Below are 18,614 nucleotides of genomic sequence, written 5' to 3' on the forward strand. Positions count from 1 at the left end.
CAACAGCGCCGGACCCGTCCCCTGCTCAGGAAGGGGTCCGGCGTCGCCACGTGTCCCCTGAGGAGGGACGCTCAGCACAAGCAGTCGGAGTCACGGACCCCCCCCCCCCCCCCCCCTCGAGAGGTCCGGGACCTCCACGCGACTCCCGGACCCCTTAGTGCACGCGCTAGCACCCCGCCCAGGGGGGGTCCGGGACCGCCACGTGTCCCACTACCGTTGGCGCACATGTGTATGCAAGACCCTGGCCTACAGGGCCCACGGGACGCCACCACGCTACATCTGGAAGACTGTACACCCTACAGCAATGACCACGCCACCTGCTGGGGCTGGCAGGATGCTGGCGCGATCTCCTCAAGATCAAGGACGATACCCAGGACGACTGCCACGCCCGACGCCATGCCCCATAGTGTACTTCCTACAGTGTTCGACCACTGCACCCCCGCGATTCGGGGGAAAACGACGACTTCCACGATCCCCCGTGCATGTACACCGTCCCTCCTTGTGACTATAAAAGGAGGAGGCGGGTTTCCTTTAAAGGGGGACGTCGGCAACGTCGCGCGATCAGACCCACTAGATAGAACGCAACACTCAGCACCACTGAGCACCCGATATTGGCATTCGCCTCAATCAACTTCTCCTCTAGCAGTGACCTGGGAGCTTCCCTGCCTCTCTCGCCTCGCCTGTACCCCCTACTACAGGCACCTCTGATGCAAGATAATACAGTGCCATCGCACACCCCCTTGCTGGACGTACGGCCCCGCGGCCGGAACCAGGATAAACCCGTGCGTTAATGTGTTGCCTCTTGCATCAACATCTGGGACGAGGAAACACGCAGCATTACCAGTTGGGGTCCGGACCGCCGGGTCAGGACACCGACACCATCGTCCCGCGAGCTCTCGGCTCAGCTAGCTGCTCGGGAGGGGTCCGGAGCCGCCACGTGTCACGCAGTACGTGGGCGCGGGCGGAGATCGCGCCGGTGTCCTGGTGGCTCCAGCGGGCGGCGTGGTCGTTACTGTGGAAGGTACTGTCCTCCAGGCGTGGCGTGGCGGCATCCTGAAGGTCCTACAGACCAGGGTCTTGTCCAGGTCAAGGCCGGAGCCGCTTTCGAGGGTCGTGCCCATGGCGTTCGAGGGCTCCACGGAAGGGAAAGTACGAAGGAGGTATGGGGAGTTGGCAGTATAGTAGCTGGAGCAGTGCCGAGCACGTCTTGCACTGCGTCGCAGGTTCCCACAGCGTTGCCACAACGTCCGGAATGGCAGAGCAGTGACCGGAGTTGGCGGACGAGACTCCTGTCACCGCCACTGTGGGGAATGGCGGCCTGACGCCATCTGACCCGGGCGCTGTGGAGGAGTGGTTGGCATTAATGCCTCCGTACGGCGGACGGATGAGTGGAAGGTCCGTTTGTCCTTTCCGTCGAGGGGTGGTTTCGAGCGAGGCGGAGGCGCGGGGTGTAGTCGAGGGCTTCGACGGGGAGCCCTCGAGCGAGGCAGAGATCACCCCGCGGGTCCGAGGGGGGTGCGGATGGGCCGCACTGCGTACATGGGCCGCGTGCTGGGCTTCTTTGAGTCATTTCCTTTCTTCCAGATTGGAAGGAGGCTGCAGGCCTTTGTGGGCCCGGTTGCCCAGCATGCGTTTGCGTTTTTAGGGCGATTTCAGTCCCCTGATTAGGGTGTCCGACAATGAAGATGTGACATCCATTCGAGATTAAAAAAAATAGTGGGCGCACTTCTATATCAGGCCCTCTCAGTTGGCTCACTTGTACACCTAGGGTTTGTTTAGTTTTCAAAAATTTTTGATAAAAAATATCACATCGGATGTTTAAACATATGCATAGAATATAAAATATGGATAAAATTAAAAACTAATTGTACAGTTCGCGTGTAAATTGCGAGATAAATCTTTTGAGTCTAATTGCGCCATAATTTGACAATGTGGTGCTATAGTAAATATTTACTAATGACGAATTAATTAGGCTTAATAAATTGATCTCGCAGTTTACTGACGGAATCTGTAATTTATTTTGTTATTAATCTAGGTTTGATATTTCAAATATATATCCGTATATTTTAAAAATTTTACACCACAATAGTTTGTAGCGAACTATTCCGCTTGCTTTCCCGTATAGGACAAGCCACTCACTTCAAAAGTACAGTACTCCGAGGACGTCGACGTTCATAGTAGTCATTAATTTGTAGCTCTCTCTAGAGATAGCCGGGTTAATTAACCATGCATGAGCGGTGACGTGCTCCATCCATTAACCAAATGAAGCCAAGCCACGCACACTGCAATAGTGCAATGCATAAACAAATATAATGCGCTAAAAACAAATATAATGGGCCCAATTAGCTGCAGGTGTGTGGCTGAAACCTAATCTGATGTCTGTTTTCTTGACCGTAAGCCCAAAGCCCGGAACCCCCCAAGTCCGACAGAAACCTTGGGCGTTGTCCATCTGCGAGCCAACCCGACCATGTGCTCAGCTCCAATTCCAAGCTCTAGAGGCTAGCTAGAAATGGTAGCTAGGGCTCCATTCCCGAGTCGACGGCTACGTCCGTCCTTTGGCCACCCTCACGGGCCCGTTGCGGCGGAGCCACGCCACGAACCGCGACATCTACCGCCTGCACGCTCGATCCCCCGGCCTCTGACTCTCAGCAGACTCCTGGCGGCGGCCATCATCTGGAGAACGGCGCCGTCGCGGTGGTGCCGCCTGCCGGGGAGCTGGACCTGCGCGGCGTCGTGGACGCCGTGCCGCCGGACGTGCTGTTCGACCTGATCGGGAGCTGCTCGGGGTTGGATGACGTGTTCCGCCTGATGGAGGAGGACTGAATTGCCACGGTGGCCCACGCGTCGCCACGCCACAGCCTTCCGGTCGCGTGTATAAATAAAATCCTTCTTCCCCACGCCGGCGCAGCAATCTAGCTGCTACTAGATCATCATCATCTACCGACCGTGTCAGGTCAGGCGAGCACCGACGACGCGGGCGCGGGCGTGTCTGCTAGAGCGCGCGTCTATGAGTCACGGCATCCACGGCCGGAGGCATCCGTTCTCTGAGGCGGCCATGGAGCACGACGTCGCGCACGGTGGCGGCGGTGGCGCGGGCGAAGCGTTCGACGAGCCGGAGCTGGAGCAGGAGGAGCTCAGCGACTCGGAGTCGGGCGCCGAGTCCATCGATATCTCCGAACTGAAGCGCCGCATGTGGAAGGACCAGATGCTGCTCAACAAGCTGGAGGGCCGCGCGGGCGCGTTCCGGGCCGGGGCGGGGCCGTCGTCCAGCAGGCCGCTCGCGCCGCCGGGTGCGGGCGCGGACGGGCTGCTGGCCGGGGAGGAGGAGAGCCCCGAGGTGCGGTGCCGGCGCAAGGCGATGCTCCGAGCGCAGGACGGCGTCCTCCGCCACATGCTCAAGATGATGGAGGCCTGCAACGCGCGCGGGTTCGTGTACGGCGTCATCGACGAGGCCGGCGAGCCCATGTCCGGCTCCTCCGACAGCCTCCGCGGGTGGTGGAAGGACAACGTGAGCTTCGACCGCGCCGGGCCCATGGCGTTCATCACGGGCCCCGCCGGCGAGAGCCCGCTGGGGATCGCGTCCTGCCTCCACCGCCTCCAGGACATCCAGGACAGCACGCTCGGCTCCGTGCTCTCCGCGCTCATCCAGCACTGCCAGCCCCCGCAGCGGAGCTTCCCGCTGGAGCGCGGCCTGGCGCCGCCCTGGTGGCCCACGGGGCACGAGGCCTGGTGGGGTTCCCAGGGCGAGGTCCAGGCGCACCAGGGCGTGCCGCCCTACCGCAAGCCGCATGACCTCAAGAAGGCCTGGAAGATCAGCCTGCTCAGCGCCGTGATCAAGCACATGAGCCCGCGCTTCGACCAGATGCGCAAGCTCGTGTGGCAGTCCAAGCGCCTGCAGCAGAAGATGAGCGTCAAGGAGACGGAGACCTGGTCCAAGATCATCAAGCAGGAGGAGGTGCTCAGCCGCCGCCTCAAGAGCTCGCTGCACATCACGCCCCTCGACGACGACGACATGGCCGGCCGCGCGCACGATAAGCGCAAGCGCGAGCTGATCAGCACAAGTGACAGCAGTGGTGGGAGCACCAGCAGCAGCGGGGAGCTTGCCGTCGTGCTGCCGCCGGAGCTGGCCGGCCTCCTGGCGGAGGATGAGAGCCTGAGCCCGATCGACGAGCTCGCCAAGCTCTACTGCTACAGCCACGGGCCTGATGCTGCTGATCAGGGCGGCGGCCATCATCTGGAGAACGGCGCCGTCGCGGTGGTGCCGCCTGCCGGGGAACTGGACCTGCGCGGCGTCGTGGACGCCGTGCCGCCGGACGTGCTGTTCGACCTGATCGGGAGCTTCTCGGGGCTGGATGACGTGTTCCGCCTGATGGAGGAGGACTGAATTGCCACGGTGGCCCACGCGTCGCCACGCCACAGCCCACAGGCCAAGGTTGGGCGGGAAGGGATGAGGTGGCGCGTTGCTGAATGCTCATGGATCGATGGCATTAGCTAGTCAAAATATTCTGTCTAGGTGCTTGTTTCATTGTTCAATTTGTTTGTTTGCATTCCATTTCTTCTGAGCTTTATCGCCATGGGGATTGGGGAGTCGAGACTACGAGTCTGTAACGTGTGGCCGGAATATAGAGATTTGGATTGGATGAAGGTAGCGTGAAAAATGACATGATACTTGGGCTGTGTTTAGTTTACGAAAAAGTTTGAGTTTTGATATTGTAGTATATTTTATTATTATTTGATAATTAATGTTCAATTATGGACTAATTAGGCTCGAAAGATTCATCTTGTATGAATCAGTTATACTGTGTAATTTATTATTTTTTCAACTGCATTTAATACTTCATGCATGTGTCCAAAGATTCGATGTGGCGTGTCTATAGCAAATTTTTTGGGAACTAAACATGACCTTTGTAAAGTCGACTAGGGTAAACTCATGATTAACACATTTTATTCAAAATCACTAAACCTCAATCGCCAAAAGTATATATTCGCTCTGTTCGACTGGCTATGGCTGGTGGCTGGTGCTGATTTGCTGTGAGAGAAAAGCACTATTAGCTGGTTGCTGGCTGGTGCTGATTTGATGTGACAGAAAAGTACTATTGTTGGTTGCCAGCAGAACAAAACGATTACCCTCGCGTGCATACATTAGGAGTGGTAGTGGACCATGACCCTAATAATCTCTTCACAGCCCAATATAGCTGCTCTAAATTGTACTATACGATTAGAGCTCGGCCTTTTTGAGACCCAGCCTATAGATTTTCTAGCCCAAATTCTAATATCATTTACCACCCTAGGTGCATACGACCGAAAATTAAGTACTAATACAGTCTTCGACATGGGGGAGGAGCTAGGTAGTAAGCTGTAAGCTGCGGTACAGCCACATATAGAAAAAAAATAAATTCATAATCTCTTATCATTTTTGGATTTTATTTTTATTAACTTCAATGGCTCTGTTTGGATACTCTAACTGAATTAGAAGTTAGAGTTAGTTTTCAACTCAAGACTAGCTCTGAACTAACTCTAACCAAAATAGTGTTTGGAGGTAAGGGTTAGAATTAGATTAAATACACTTTTTCAATCATTGACTCCTTTCTAACTGGATCTAGTGTGGCCATCTCTAAACCCACCATTGAGTGGCTGCTCCACTTGGCCGAGCCCTCCATCCTCGCGGCCACGGGGTCCGGCACCATCCCCGCCGTCTTCTCTTGCTCGGCGTCGTCCACCTCCTCCCTTGTCGTCGCCGCCACGCACCCGATCCTCGGCAAGCGCCCGCGCGAGGACCATGAGCCGTCGCCGTTCTAGGCGACCCTGCAGACACGGCCCGTGGCATGGGGCATGTAGCCGACGCAGGAGGTCGCGGCGCAGGCGTACGCGTCGGAGGCGTGGGCGGCGAAGGTCGGGAGGCACGCCGCGGATCTCCACTGGCGGGATCCGGGCCCACGTGGAGGGACGACGATGCCCGAGCGCCGCGGGCGGCGAGGGCGGAGAGGATTGGGAGGCGAGCCGCGAATCTGGGGAAGCGTGGAGCAGATCAGGCGTGGGCCACTGGCGACGGGGGCGGCGTGGGTCGGGCGGCGCACGGGATTGGGGGGCGCCTGCCACACGGGATGGGTCGGGGTGGGGGTGGGGGTGGGGTGCCTGGTACAATTGGATGCAGGGAGAAAAAAATATGGGGTCCACCACTCTAATCCAAATAAGCATTTTTTTGGAGGGGATAGTTTTTTTTGGTGGGTCCCACTCTAACCCACCATGTTTGGATTTTTTTGGGTTAGAGTGGCAAAAAAACCAACTCTAACTCTAACTCTGGTATCCAAACAGGACCAATATCATACATGAAGCACCACACCCTCCTCCATTTTGCTCTGGCAGACCAAAATAGAGTTATACCGTAATTAGAGGTGAAACTCATACAAAGCTCCCAGACACGCAGTTACCCAGGACAAAAGCGAGAAACCAGCAGCCTGGGCGTTTAGGCTGTAGCACATACATCATACATGATCCTGCGGAGGCTGGTATCTCTCGTCCTCGATGGCTCCTGGCCGCGCGCTCGAGCCACCGCGGCGGCGCACGCGGCCGCCGTCCGAGCCGGCCACGCGGCGGACGTCTTCCTCTGCAACCACCTCATCGTCTCCTACGCCGGGTGCGGCCTCCTCGACGCCGCGCGGAGGGTGTTCGACGAAATGCCGCGCCGGAACCTCGTCTCGTGGTCGGCGCTCGTCTCTTGCTGCACCCGCGCGGGGCGGCCGGATCTGGCGCTGGAGCTCTTCGCGCGGATGGGAGGCGCTGGCGCGCGGCCGAGCGAGCACGTCTACGCCAGCGTGGCGCGCTCCTGCGCCGCCCTGCGCGCGCTCTCCGCGGGCGCGCAGGTGCACGCCCGCGCCGTCAAGAGCGGGCTCCTCGGCGCGTCTTTCGTGGCCAACTCCATCGTGACGATGTACATGAAGTGCGGGTGCTTCGACGAAGGGTACGGCGTCTTCAGGACGCTCGCGGAACCCACCGTCGTGTCATACAACGCCGCCATATCCGGCCTTGCGGCGAGCTCACAGCCGGAGAAGTGCTTGGAGGTGTTCAGGCTTATGAAGCTGCGGGAGCTGCGTCCGGACAGGTTCTCATACTCTGCTGCTCTTGGAATCTGCAGCGGTTTGGGGAATCCCAACATCGGAGCAGCGTTGCATTGTGACACTGTCAAGATCGGCCTGGACGTTACTGTCTTTGTGGGCAATGTCATCCTGGACATGTACTCGAGACATGGCACCATCACAGAAGCTGAGCAGGTGTTCTTGTCCGTGCAAGAGAAGGACGCCGTCACCTGGAACACCTACATCGCCGCACACTCGCGGCGCGGTGGCCATGCGGAAGCTCTCATGCTGTTCAAGGACATGGTGGGCGCGAACGTCCGCCCGGACGACTTCACGTACGCCAGCGTCCTCGCGGCGTGCGCGGAGCTCTCTCTGATCCGCCATGGCGGCCAAGTCCACTGCCGCCTCATCAGAAGCAGAGGAGACGCCGACGTCGCCGTGGGCAACGCGGTCATCAGCATGTACACGCGGTGCGGCCGCATGGCGCTCGCGGTCCGCGCCTTCGATCGGCTGCGAGGCCGGAACCTGCGGTCCTGGAACACGCTGATTTCCGGGTTCGGCAAGCAGGGCCGCGCCGGGGAGGCCATCGAGACCTTCGAGCGGATGAAGGAGGAGGAGGCCGGGGTCGCTCCGGACGCGATCACATTCACCGGCCTCCTGGCCGCCTGCAACCACGCCGGACTGGTGGACCGAGGCATGGAGTACTTGGGCTCCATGAGCGGGGCGTACGGCGTCGCGCCGGGCGCCGAGCACGTCTCGTGCGCCGCCGATCTCCTGGGCAGAGCCGGGAGGTTGGAGGAGGCGGAGGGGCACGTCCTGGCGTCGTCCGCGTGCCGCGACGACCCCGTCGCCCTGGGCAGCCTGCTCGCTGCCAGCAGGGTCCACGGGGACAAGGCGGGCGTCGGCGCGAGGGCCGCGGGGAGGCTGCTGGCGCTTGGCGGGCGGGCGGTGGGCGGGCGGTGGGGCGGGCGGGCGGTGGGGCGGCGTGGCGGGCGGGCGGGCGGGCGGTGGGGCGGCGCCGCCGAGGCCTGGCGGATGCTGAGGCGCGGCGCGGCGTGGAAGAAAGACGCCGGCCGCAGCGTGGTCGATTTCAGATAAGTGATGGTGCCTCTCGACCGGTCGACCCGAGTCGGAGGCAGAGGCCGTTGCGAATTGTGTGGCAATTTCGGCGAAATTCCGGAAAATTTTTCGTTTCCGCTAGTTACCAGGAAAAGAAATTTCGGTATATTTCGGTATTTTTCGTTTTGAATTTGGAAAATTCAAAAAAAAATTGTAAAAAAATGGAAAAAATATGATAAAAAAACTAGGTGTTTTTCTAAGCAAATAGGACTAGAACACACTCAAATCTAAGATAATTTGCTAGGCTAAAATTAACATTTGAAATCGTAATTTGAATGACTCGTCATTTCATGTGCAAAAATTTGTTTTCTCCCCTCGACTTCAACTAGACTTTGGTTTATCATAATGTTGGTGAGGTACCTATTCAATTTCATATGCATACCTACATCGGTTAACATCTAACTTGGGATTAGAGACATCCCTGGAGCCTGACTTCCATCCAAGTTAACATCTAACTTGAAACTTGCGTCTGTTTTGTCCTTTGTGATTGCTATTTTCATATCACCAACTTGCTCTGTGTGCAAGAGTGGATCTGTGGTGCCATTTGTTGTTTGGTGTGAACTTGTATGGTTGGAAATTAGTTGCTGAATGGATGGAACAACTTTGAGGACGGCAACATCTACAAATAAATTATGGAGTATGAAAGCCTTTCTGTCTCTAACTTGCCTCCCCTCAACTGTTTTGCAAGGCATTGCAGGAAGGATGCCAAATTCTTTCACCCATGGTCTATGGTCTTGCTTTCCGTCTCTTCCTTGACCACCATCGTTGCCACCCCAAGTTTCATCTTCAGTTGGAAGAGGTGGGAACACTGATGGTGAATCGGCTACAACAAGAGGAACCATCCATGTGTTTGATCGGAATTCGGAACCCATAAGGAAGATTTCCATACTGAATGAAAAAACTAGGTGTAAAAAATTATGAAAAAATATGATAAAAAACTAGGTGTTTTTCTGAGCTTATTGGTGTCATGCATGATCAAAAACATGGAGATTTAGTCAGTCAAATAAATTTTTTCCCGCAGGTAGTAGAGCAGCTCGGCGCGGCGTCGTGACAACTCGAAAAACTTTGAACACGAAAGTTGTTCGTCATTTAAAACTCTATAACATTAGTTTTGGGCAAAAGTTTATTTAAGCCACGGTTTACAATTTATAACCAATTCACATGAATTGATAACCAATTCAAATCATGTTTGTCCTGAATTTAAAACAACTTTCAATTAGATCAACCAATATCTCTGAAATTTTATAGGCATATTCGCAATAATAAGAATAATAAAAGTCTAGTTGAGGCCTAAGAGAGAAAATGGAAGTTGTCACATGAAATGACAAGACTTTTAATTGGTAGTTTTTGAAATAATTAAATAACTTTCAAACCATTGCTCAAATGAAAAAGTTCGTGAAACAAAAGTTGTAGATCTCGAAAAAATGAACAAAGTTGGTAATCAAAAGTTTTTCATTTGACCTCGGAAACAGTAGGAAAATCACAACTGACATCATTTTCCGGTCGAAAATCACCGAATTTCGATTGAAATCACCGAAATTTCGGTCGGAATTCATCGGAATTTTGTTTTTTGAATTTGAATTCTCTTTTCGTTCAGAATTAGCGAAATTTCGACCGAAATTTTATTTCCGACAGTTGGCGGGATTCGGAAAAAAAACGAAAAGGTAAACCCTGGTGGCACCCGGGGGGCTACCGACGGCGTGGATGGGAATCCGAGACGTCGTGTAACAGACTAAGGCCCGCGTGTTGTAAAGTTTTTGAAAAGACATCTTTTTATGTTTGAAGTACTAAACATAAATTAATTATAAAATAAATTATAGAATTCGTCTGTAAATCGCGAGACGAATGTAATGAGCCTAATTAATCCGCCATTAGTGGTTGTTTACTGTAACATTACTGTAGCAATTAAGTGTTTGATTATGACCTAATTAGGTTCATTAGATTCGTCTCGCGATTTACAGGCAGCAGTCGCAATGCGTTTTTTATTTCGTCTAAATTTAAATCTCCATGCAGGTGTCAGAAAAAATTAGAATTTTAATTTTTGGAACTAAACGGGGCCTAAGGCGACCTCCAACGGCGCCCTGGACAGCGCCTCCCACCCTACGTAGGGGGGCTTTAGGGGGAGCGAGCGGTCCAACAGCTCCCCCCATAGCTCCCCCTACGTAGTGGGAGAGTTGAAACTCCCCCCATGTATGGGGGGAGTTGAAACTCCCCTTATATCTCTAATCACACCGTTTCTTCGTGATATTAATCCCGTTTGAACCCCGTAACACGATGATAATGCGTATTATGACACTACAAATATTGTATGATTTTTTTTAAATTCAAAAACGTTAAATAAATAGTTAGTTAATGAGTGATAGTATATATGAGAAATAGATATGGGGGAATGGTTGGAGAGAAGGAGTTATAGGGAGAGGAATTTTTTGGAGGGAGATAGTAAAATATAGTAAATACTCCCTCCTTCCCCGTTTATAAGGCATGGTGGAACATGACACGGTCTTCTAAACAACACTTTGACCATTTATTTATCATATATTATATCACTTTTGATTATAAACTTATAATCATTGTAAAATATATTTGATTATGAATCCAATCATATGAAATTTGTATTATAAAAATAAAAATTTAATAGTCAAATTATTGGTCAAAGATGACAAGGTTTGAATCTTGATATACGTGTATGCCTTATAAACAGGGAAGGAGGGAGTAGTACGTTTGGGGGGAGTTGGATGGGGGGAATAGTTGGAGAAAGCTTAAGAGGGCAAGGCGCTAGGCGCCGTTGGCACGCAAAGGCAGACGGGCACGGGGGCGTATTCGATCCCCTCCGGGTCTGCACTCTGCACCCCTCTCCTTCTCTTCTCGATTCCACTAACCCGCACCCCGCCCCATCTGGGCGTATCGCCGTTCTCGGCACTCGCCCGCCCCCCTTCCTGGCGGCTTTGCCCGCCTCTGTACTCCCTGCAGCCTGCCGACGCGGCGAGCGCTCGCTCAAGGCCACGGGGGCTACCTGGATCGTCTGCTCTCCTCCGGGCCCATCCGAGATCCGCGCTCCGTTTCCCGGTAAGCCTGCCCGCGGTCAACCCCGTACTCCCCCGCCTGATTCGTGGGGAACCATTCTGCCCCCGCGCAGCTCGTCCGTTACTTTAGGTCGTAATTTCTTCTGGGATTGATGAATTAGCCCCGGTGTGCATAGGTTTCGTCGGTTTGGATTTTTGTCAACAGTTGAGGCCGTGAGGGCTGAATTGGTATTGGCAGAACACGTTACGCGTGCCGTGCTCTGTCAATCTGGAGCCCTTATCGTTTATACGATCGTACCAATTTTGGAACCCCGTTTTTTTTTAATTTTGGGGGCTAGATTCATGGTCCTGTATGAGGTTTTTGGGATTAGAGTCGAACCATAGGAGTAGAATTAGACCATAAAATGAGCTACGTATGTTAGTGATCCTTTTTCTTATTTCAGTGATGCCAAAGCGAACATTCGATATGGTCATAGACTCATTCTTCTTGGACATTGCTATGTAGGGATTTGCCCCTCATTGTCTCAGTAATGATCTATAGTGAAGTGGCACAATGAGTGTCAGATCTTGAAACACATTGCATAAGAATTGTGTTCTCTCAGGAATTTTGTATTGTAGAATGTGTTCATGTATTTGCTCACTTGGTCGGAATTCCTGTTTGTAGTGCTGTAAATTTTTATGGCGTATGAATCGCATTTCTAAATTTGTGCTCTGCCACTATGGATCTCAGATTTGTGGTGAGGCCCATAGAACTACTGTTTTTCAAACCCAGATTCAGCGCCTGTTGATGGATGAGAGATGAAAAACTTCATCAAGTATTAAATTTGAAGAAGAAGAAGAAGAACAGATGGGCTCCATTCTAAGTGCGACTACTGCTAAGTCTATGGATCGGCATGAGTCATCTGGGACAGATCCTAATAAGAGGGTGAAGGTATCTACTTATGTGTATGAGACGAACCTGAGGATCATTCCAACGCTTCCCGATGAGCTCTCATTCCAAATTCTAGCAAGGTTACCACGGATTCATTACCTCAACTTGAAGATGGTTTGCAGAGCTTGGAAGGCAGCAATCACCAGCCATGAACTTTCCCAGCTGAGGAGAGAGCTTGGTGTAAATGAAGAATGGTTGTATGTACTGACCAAAGTCGAGGCAAATAAGCTCGATTGGTATGCCCTTGATCCATTGTTTCAGAAATGGCAGAGGTTGCCACCCATGCCTTCTTTCGTCAATGAGGAAGAATCCAGTAGGACTGGATATTCTGGGTTCCGGATGTGGAATGTTGTAGGCTCGAGCATTAGGATTGCTGATTTTGTGAGGGGCTGGCTCTGGCGCAGGAATGGTTTGGACCAGATGCCCTTTTGTGGTTGCTCAGTGGGTGTTGCTGATGGTTACTTGTATGTTGTTGGGGGCTTTTCCAAAGCTGTTGCCCTGAACTGTGTATGGAGATATGACCCTTTTCTCAACTTGTGGGAGGAAGTAAGCCCAATGATGACTGGGCGGGCTTTCTGCAAGGCAACATACTTGAATGGCAAGTTGTATGTAGTTGGTGGAGTCAGTAGGGGTCGGAATGGCTTGCTTCCTCTGCGTTCAGCTGAGGTGTTTGATCCGAAAACTGGACTTTGGAGCGAGCTACCAGAAATGCCTTTTGCGAAAGCACAGGTACTCCCCACAGCTTTCTTGGCTGATGTGCTGAAGCCTATTGCCACAGGAATGGCACCATACAAGGGTAAACTGTATGTTCCTCAGAGCTTGTACTCATGGCCATTCTTTTTCGACATTGGAGGCGAGATCTATGACCCGGTACTGAATTCTTGGTCAACGATGCCGGATGGTCTCGGCGACGGATGGCCAGCAAGGCAGGCAGGCACAAAGCTCGGTGTTGTTATCGATGACAAACTTTATACCTTGGAGCCTTCCAGCTCTTTGGATAGTGGCCGAATAAAAAGATACAACTCTGAAGAAGACACATGGGTAACTATCGCCCCACAGGTTCCAGTTAACGATTTCACTGATGCAGAGGCTCCATATTTACTTGCTGGCCTCCATGGAAGGCTCCATGTTATAACCAAGGCGGCGAACAATACTCTTCAGGTTATGCATGCTGTGGTGCAGAATAACACAGGCAGCGGGGCATCTGAAGAAAACGTGTTATGGAACACAGTGGCTTCCAGGAACTTTGGGACGGCTGAGCTTGTCAGCTGCCAGGTTCTTGATGTTTAGAACGAGGTTGCTGTTCACACCTGTAGATCATATGTTTGGCCAAGGTTTCATACTATGGGTTATCGTTTTAGCCAACAAACATATAGTTTTTTTTTTCTCGTTGTTGTGTGCATGTGTGGTGCGTGGAGAAGGCCTTTAATTTGACATGGGAGTCATGGAGAGAGATCGATTACATGTATTCAGACTTGTGTAAGTTGACTCAACTGCTGGAAAGATGTGTATATATAGGCATACAATCGACATGGTTATGTACAGTGATCAATTATAAGCTTCTTTGGGGCATGTTTCTTCTGACCCTGAAGTTATGGGATGTAGAGTACGTACTTCATTGGGGTGGTGGGCGTTCTTCCCTATGTTTTTTTTTTCAGTGGACAACATCTGTATTCCCAGGCGACCTTCGGTTTTCATGTATCATGGTGCAGGCTGCAGAGACCGTAAAATCAAAAAGGGAAAGGCCTGCACGGCACGGCTCCCCGACGCGACGGCTGGGAGGGTCTGATTCCCCATTTCATGTTCATTTATATATATAAAAAAAATCCGTAGCAACACACCGGCATTCTTTTGGTTCGAAAGAAATCTCTGATCTGATTTCGTGTCTTTCCTTTGATGCTTTTTCTTCCAGAATAAAAGCGATGCTTCTGCTTCCGGCCCCTGGTCTTCTGCCCTTCTAGGGCAAGTCACCTCCCTTGCTATCGCCCCGCTTCGAGGGTAAGCTTGCGCGCGCATAGCTGGCCTCGTCATGGGTTTGTATAATAGCTTCTCTTTCTGGAACTAGTAGCGTCCCGTGTTAGGTGTTTGTTAGTAAGGAATGGATAAGCTAACCCTCAATTGGGTATAGTTTGTTCTACGTGACGCTACGACGTTTGTTCAGCTTCTGCTGAAGTAGAAGCTGCCAGAAGTAGCTCGCCGTGGTGATGAGCGGGCTTTGAGGCGCGTGCCCGCTCCTCTGCAGGCCCTAGAGCGAGCGAGCGGAGCAGCAGGGGCGGCGTGGGCTTGGCACGCGAGCCGGAGCCAGGAAACTGACGAGACGGTGGACGGGGAATATGATCTCGGTTGCTTGCGGCGCGCGCGCGGAGAGCTCTGGACGGGCACGATCAGGGTTAACCGAACCGTCGGTTACCGGTCAAACCGGTCCGGCCCGGTTCCGGTTGGTCCGGTATGAAACCGGTCCAAATTTAAAATTTAAATTTAAATTCAAAAAAATGAAAATTTTCTAAAAAATTCCTAAAAATACTTCAAGTTGCGACGAATCTAATGGTGTTAAATTTTCTCAAAAATTCGTTCGTTTAATATACTTTTCGGGCATTTAAAGTTAAAACAAAAAAGAAAACGAAAAAATGAGACGGCCCATTAAGGCCCACTTGGTAAACCGGTCAAACCGGCCGGTAAACCAGTCGGTATACCGGTTGCACATGCGATTTTAAATTTGGATTTGAATACAAACCGGTCAAACCGGCCGGTAAACCGGTCTAACCGGTCGGTATACCGGTACGAACTGGTTGAACTGGGAAGTTTGGATTTAAATTTGAATTTGTCCGGTTCCGACCGGTAACCGGCCAAACCGGACCGGTATACCGGAATCGAAGACTGGCGGTTACCGGTTAGCGGTCGGATTTTAAAACCCGGGCACGATCAGAACGCGCCGTCTTCGCTGGGAGCCAAACGAATTTCTGCTACCCCACGCGTGACGCACCGGAACCCGTGACGCCTTGTCTGATTTGTCCTGCTCCTGACTTGTCAAGGCGTGCACGTACTGGTACGGCGTGCGCAATCAGCTGCAAAGGGAACGTCAACGAGGCCGGCGGCCATGCATGAACGCGCGGTGTTTTTTTTTTTTTGAGAATCACATAGTACAACAAAAACGAGACTGAGCACCGGCAGATCTGAAGATTTTCAAAGTCACCACTGGCGTCTCGTCATCGACGGGAACGTCGCTTACCACTTAATCGTGTAACACCGGTAAATTCTAAAAAAATCCCAAGAAAAAATGCGAGCACCAGGATTTGAACCTGGTGGATAACGTCCCACTGGACCGTCCTACCACTGGACTACAAGCCCATTCGCGAACGCGCGGTATTCGACTCCAGAATAATACCGTACGGGACACCGCATCACGCAGCATCATTTCGAGAAGGGACGATCGCGTCCACAACTTATATTACACTCGCTCAAGCCATGGTTGGAGGCGCGTAGAATATGTTGCTACTTCAAGGCGGCACGGCATGGGGGGCGGCAAGTGCGCGCTGAAAGGGGAAGAAGACATTTTTTGCCCGCCCCGCTTGCGTTGGCCGGCATGGGAATGTGGAAGCTTGCGGGGGTCAGACTGGGAGTGTGCTGGAACCGCTAAGCTGCCCGTCCTGTGATGGTCCCAGGCCGGCCCGCCCTGAAGATTGTTTAGCTGATTGTACCTTCCGTTGTCTGCTTTATTTGCTGGCTCCTCTGGATTGCTCAACAGAGGCCAAGCCATTTTATTTTCAGCTTGCTCGCTGCCGCTGCCGCCGTCGCCGGAGCCAACAACAAAAGCTCAGTCACTGTGAAACTGAATTAAGTATAGTAAATCCCCATTTCATTCTTCTCTGACATTATTTCACGTAATTAACTTACATCGAGCAAACAAATGCAACACGATGATCCGCATCAAGCGAGCAACAAACGCTCGAGCGTCAAGAAACAAACAAACAAAGAAGAAGAAGATTACAAATCCTACCGAGCCGTACTACCATTTGGTGGCATCCAGACTGCTAGCTTCCAACAAAACTAGCCCTCTGTGCGTTTGCGCAAGCCGGCAATGGTGGCGCATGCAACAGACGTGGGCACGGCTGGATCAAGAAGCAGCGGCGGCGGCGGCAGGTCCACCGGCCTCGCTCGACGCGGCCGCCTTGTTCGGGTGCACCTTCTTCTTGACGAGCCCGAAGAGCCCCCCTCCCCTGCCGCCGCCCGACAACGAGGCCTTCTTCTTCTCCCCGGGCCCGGCGCCCCGCTGCCGCTGCTTGGTCGTCTCCTCCTCCTCCTCGGCCGCCTCCATGCGCCGGAGCTTCTCCGTGTACGCGTTCTTGAGCACGTACGCCTCCACCAAGTCGGCCCCCATCAGCATCGACGCCATCTCTGACCCCCCCCCCCCCCTGCTAGGTCTAGGTGAGCTTGTTGAGCAGAGTGACCGCGCTTTTATAGGCTCGAGGAGAGCAGAGCAGAGCAGGGGCGTGTAGACTTGGCACGCCGCAAGCTGAGGCGAGGAAGCTGCCAAGGGCGTCGAAGAATCTAGGTTGCTTTGCTTGGGGCGCGCGGACGCTTTACTTACTCGCCCTCGGCACACGCCGGAAACGAGCCCGCCGCGCTGCGAGCCTCCACCAACGGAATTCCCGCGATGTCACGCGCGACGCACCGGCACCCCGACCCGGCCGCACACGAAGTCTCTCCCGCGCCTAGGACGTCGCCGTCGCGCCTGCGCGACGGGGGGTCGGGGGCTCGGGTTGGCTTGACCTTGACGGTTTACTCGTCTGCGGTGGTGGGTTTCGTTCGTGGAGCTCGCGAGTTTCCGGGGGGAAATTCCGGCCGGCCGGCGGTGTCGGGTCGGGTAGGAGGCGAAAACTGAAGCGTGGTGGATGCTGCTCGATCGACGATCGGCGACCTGCCGTTTGCTCTGGTCCACGGGCACGGTGGAAAATGATGACGCTCGTTTTTTTTTCAAAAAGAGAAAACTTAAAGATGACTCTCGGCGACCGCCTCAGGAGCTGCAGCCGGCCGGACGGGGACCGGTCCGTTAGGGAAGGCGCGTCTGGTACTGGTACAAGCGTCAAACGTCACTATTGTTTTGTCACTGAATTGCTAGTACGTACTAGATAGGTTCTGGCTACGATGAAGCCCACCGCTAAACTCCACCAAACGAGTAGTAAAATATACAGCTCATGTAAGAAGCATTACTCATTTAAAAGTTGGATGTACCACTGAGTTGTTTCGGTGATCCATGCCATATATCGGGTCGGGGAGTCCTTGTCTGACTTCTCCTCCTACCGCCGCGCGCGACTTCCTGCCTGTGCCTAACATTGTCGCTTATGTCAACGTCTAATGTGTGCCATGCCATCACATCAGCTGCAAAGGTCAACGGAGCCCTCAGCACCCGAATTGAGGTCACGCGTGACGAACGCAGCCGTGGTGTATGCTATAGTATTTACTGCAAGGCGACACGGCGGGCAAGATGGCTTCGGTTTGCTGAAAGGGAAACAAACACTTTTTTTTTCATGCCCCGCTTGCGTACATGGAACGAACAGGAAGCTTTGCTGGTCCTGTGCTGGTCCCAGGCCGGCCTGAAGATTGTTGTGTTAGCTGATGCCATCCGTCGTTTGCTTTGCTGCCTCCTCTGTATTCCTAGTCAGCGGAGTGGAGTGGAGACCATTTCAGTGTGCTCGACCGCCAGAGCAAAAATAAGCTCAATCACCGTGGACCTGAAGTAAGTTTAGAAGAGTTGCCTACCATATTAACGCAGAGAGTTTAATCGTTGCATGCCGGCAGGTGGAAACAGTGTCGTGTTTAGAAAAGTAGCTGAAGTTGACTCTGGCGTCGCCAATGAAGAAGGGGAAATTGGTCTGTGGCACATCCCCAAATGGTGAATTTGTGTACAGCACACTCCACTCTTTGAAATTGTGCACAGCACACTCTATTTTTTTAATTTTGTCTCCAACACACCGCACCACATAAAAAGTCTTCTTTGCCCTTGCAAAAACCGGGCCCACCCGTCAGCTCTCTCCCTCTCCCCCTTCCTCCTTCCCCTCTACAAGCCGCGCCCGCGCCGTCCTCGTCACCCTCTCTCCCTCCTCTACGGCGCCTCCCCCTTCCGCGCGGGGCCATGGCGGCCACCTCGCCGCGCCGCGGACCTCGAGCTGCGGCGGCGCGCATGCGAGCCGCGGCGGCGCACGCGAGGAGTGGCCGCGGACCGCGAGCTTCGGCGGCGTGCGCGGAGCGGCCGCAGACCGTGAGCTCCGGCGGCTTGGGGAGGTAGTCGTCTCAGCCCTCCTCTGCTCCGGCATTCGGCGCCCCTCCTCCTCCCACGCCCGCGCCGTCCATGGCGAGGCGGACTTGGCGCCCTTCCTCCTCCCGAGTCGCCGTGCCGCCCCCGCTCCCTCCGCCGGAGAGGGCGTGGAGGCAGCGAGGCGGGCCGCCGTGCCGCCCCCTCTCCCT

At 53.4% G+C, this 18,614-nt stretch overlaps 4 protein-coding genes across 4 annotated transcripts; 3 read left to right on the forward strand and 1 right to left on the reverse strand.

The window, feature by feature from the left end:
- Nucleotides 1-2,489: 2,489 nt before the first annotated feature.
- LOC120656941 (ETHYLENE INSENSITIVE 3-like 5 protein) lies at nt 2,490-4,523 on the forward strand. The gene has a single exon (XM_039935187.1). It carries the CDS (start codon nt 3,008-3,010, stop codon nt 4,382-4,384), a length of 1,377 nt encoding a protein of 458 aa, XP_039791121.1. The 5' UTR covers nt 2,490-3,007; the 3' UTR covers nt 4,385-4,523.
- A 1,968-nt stretch (nt 4,524-6,491) lies between these two features.
- LOC120655047 (pentatricopeptide repeat-containing protein At5g27110-like) lies at nt 6,492-9,246 on the forward strand. Its single transcript, XM_039932773.1, has 2 exons — nt 6,492-8,051; nt 9,217-9,246. The coding sequence occupies exons 1-2, from the start codon at nt 6,492-6,494 to the stop codon at nt 9,244-9,246; spliced, it is 1,590 nt and encodes a 529-aa protein (XP_039788707.1).
- A 1,739-nt stretch (nt 9,247-10,985) lies between these two features.
- LOC120706134 (F-box/kelch-repeat protein At1g22040-like) lies at nt 10,986-13,744 on the forward strand. The gene is made up of 2 exons (XM_039990709.1): nt 10,986-11,261; nt 11,949-13,744. Exon 2 carries the CDS (start codon nt 12,066-12,068, stop codon nt 13,437-13,439), a length of 1,374 nt encoding a protein of 457 aa, XP_039846643.1. The 5' UTR covers nt 10,986-11,261; nt 11,949-12,065; the 3' UTR covers nt 13,440-13,744.
- A 2,239-nt stretch (nt 13,745-15,983) lies between these two features.
- LOC120656953 lies at nt 15,984-16,708 on the reverse strand. Its single transcript, XM_039935196.1, has one exon. The coding sequence runs from the start codon at nt 16,540-16,542 to the stop codon at nt 16,264-16,266; it is 279 nt and encodes a 92-aa protein (XP_039791130.1). The 5' UTR covers nt 16,543-16,708; the 3' UTR covers nt 15,984-16,263.
- Nucleotides 16,709-18,614: the final 1,906 nt, after the last annotated feature.

Source organism: Panicum virgatum, chromosome 1K (genome assembly GCF_016808335.1).
Source record: "Panicum virgatum strain AP13 chromosome 1K, P.virgatum_v5, whole genome shotgun sequence".
Lineage (NCBI taxonomy): Eukaryota > Viridiplantae > Streptophyta > Magnoliopsida > Poales > Poaceae > Panicum > Panicum virgatum.

Bases quoted from the DNA above. Each gene is read 5' to 3' on its own strand.
- LOC120655047 (XM_039932773.1), top strand. From the start codon at position 6,492: ATGATCCTGCGGAGGCTGGTATCTCTCGTCCTCGATGGCTCCTGGCCG. The intron at 8,052-9,216 runs GTGGGGCGGCGT...TTTTTCCCGCAG, and splicing joins GGCGGTGGGGCGGGCGGGCG to GTAGTAGAGCAGCTCGGCGC.
- LOC120656941 (XM_039935187.1), top strand. From the start codon at position 3,008: ATGAGTCACGGCATCCACGGCCGGAGGCATCCGTTCTCTGAGGCGGCC.
- LOC120656953 (XM_039935196.1), bottom strand. From the start codon at position 16,542: ATGGCGTCGATGCTGATGGGGGCCGACTTGGTGGAGGCGTACGTGCTC.
- LOC120706134 (XM_039990709.1), top strand. From the start codon at position 12,066: ATGGGCTCCATTCTAAGTGCGACTACTGCTAAGTCTATGGATCGGCAT.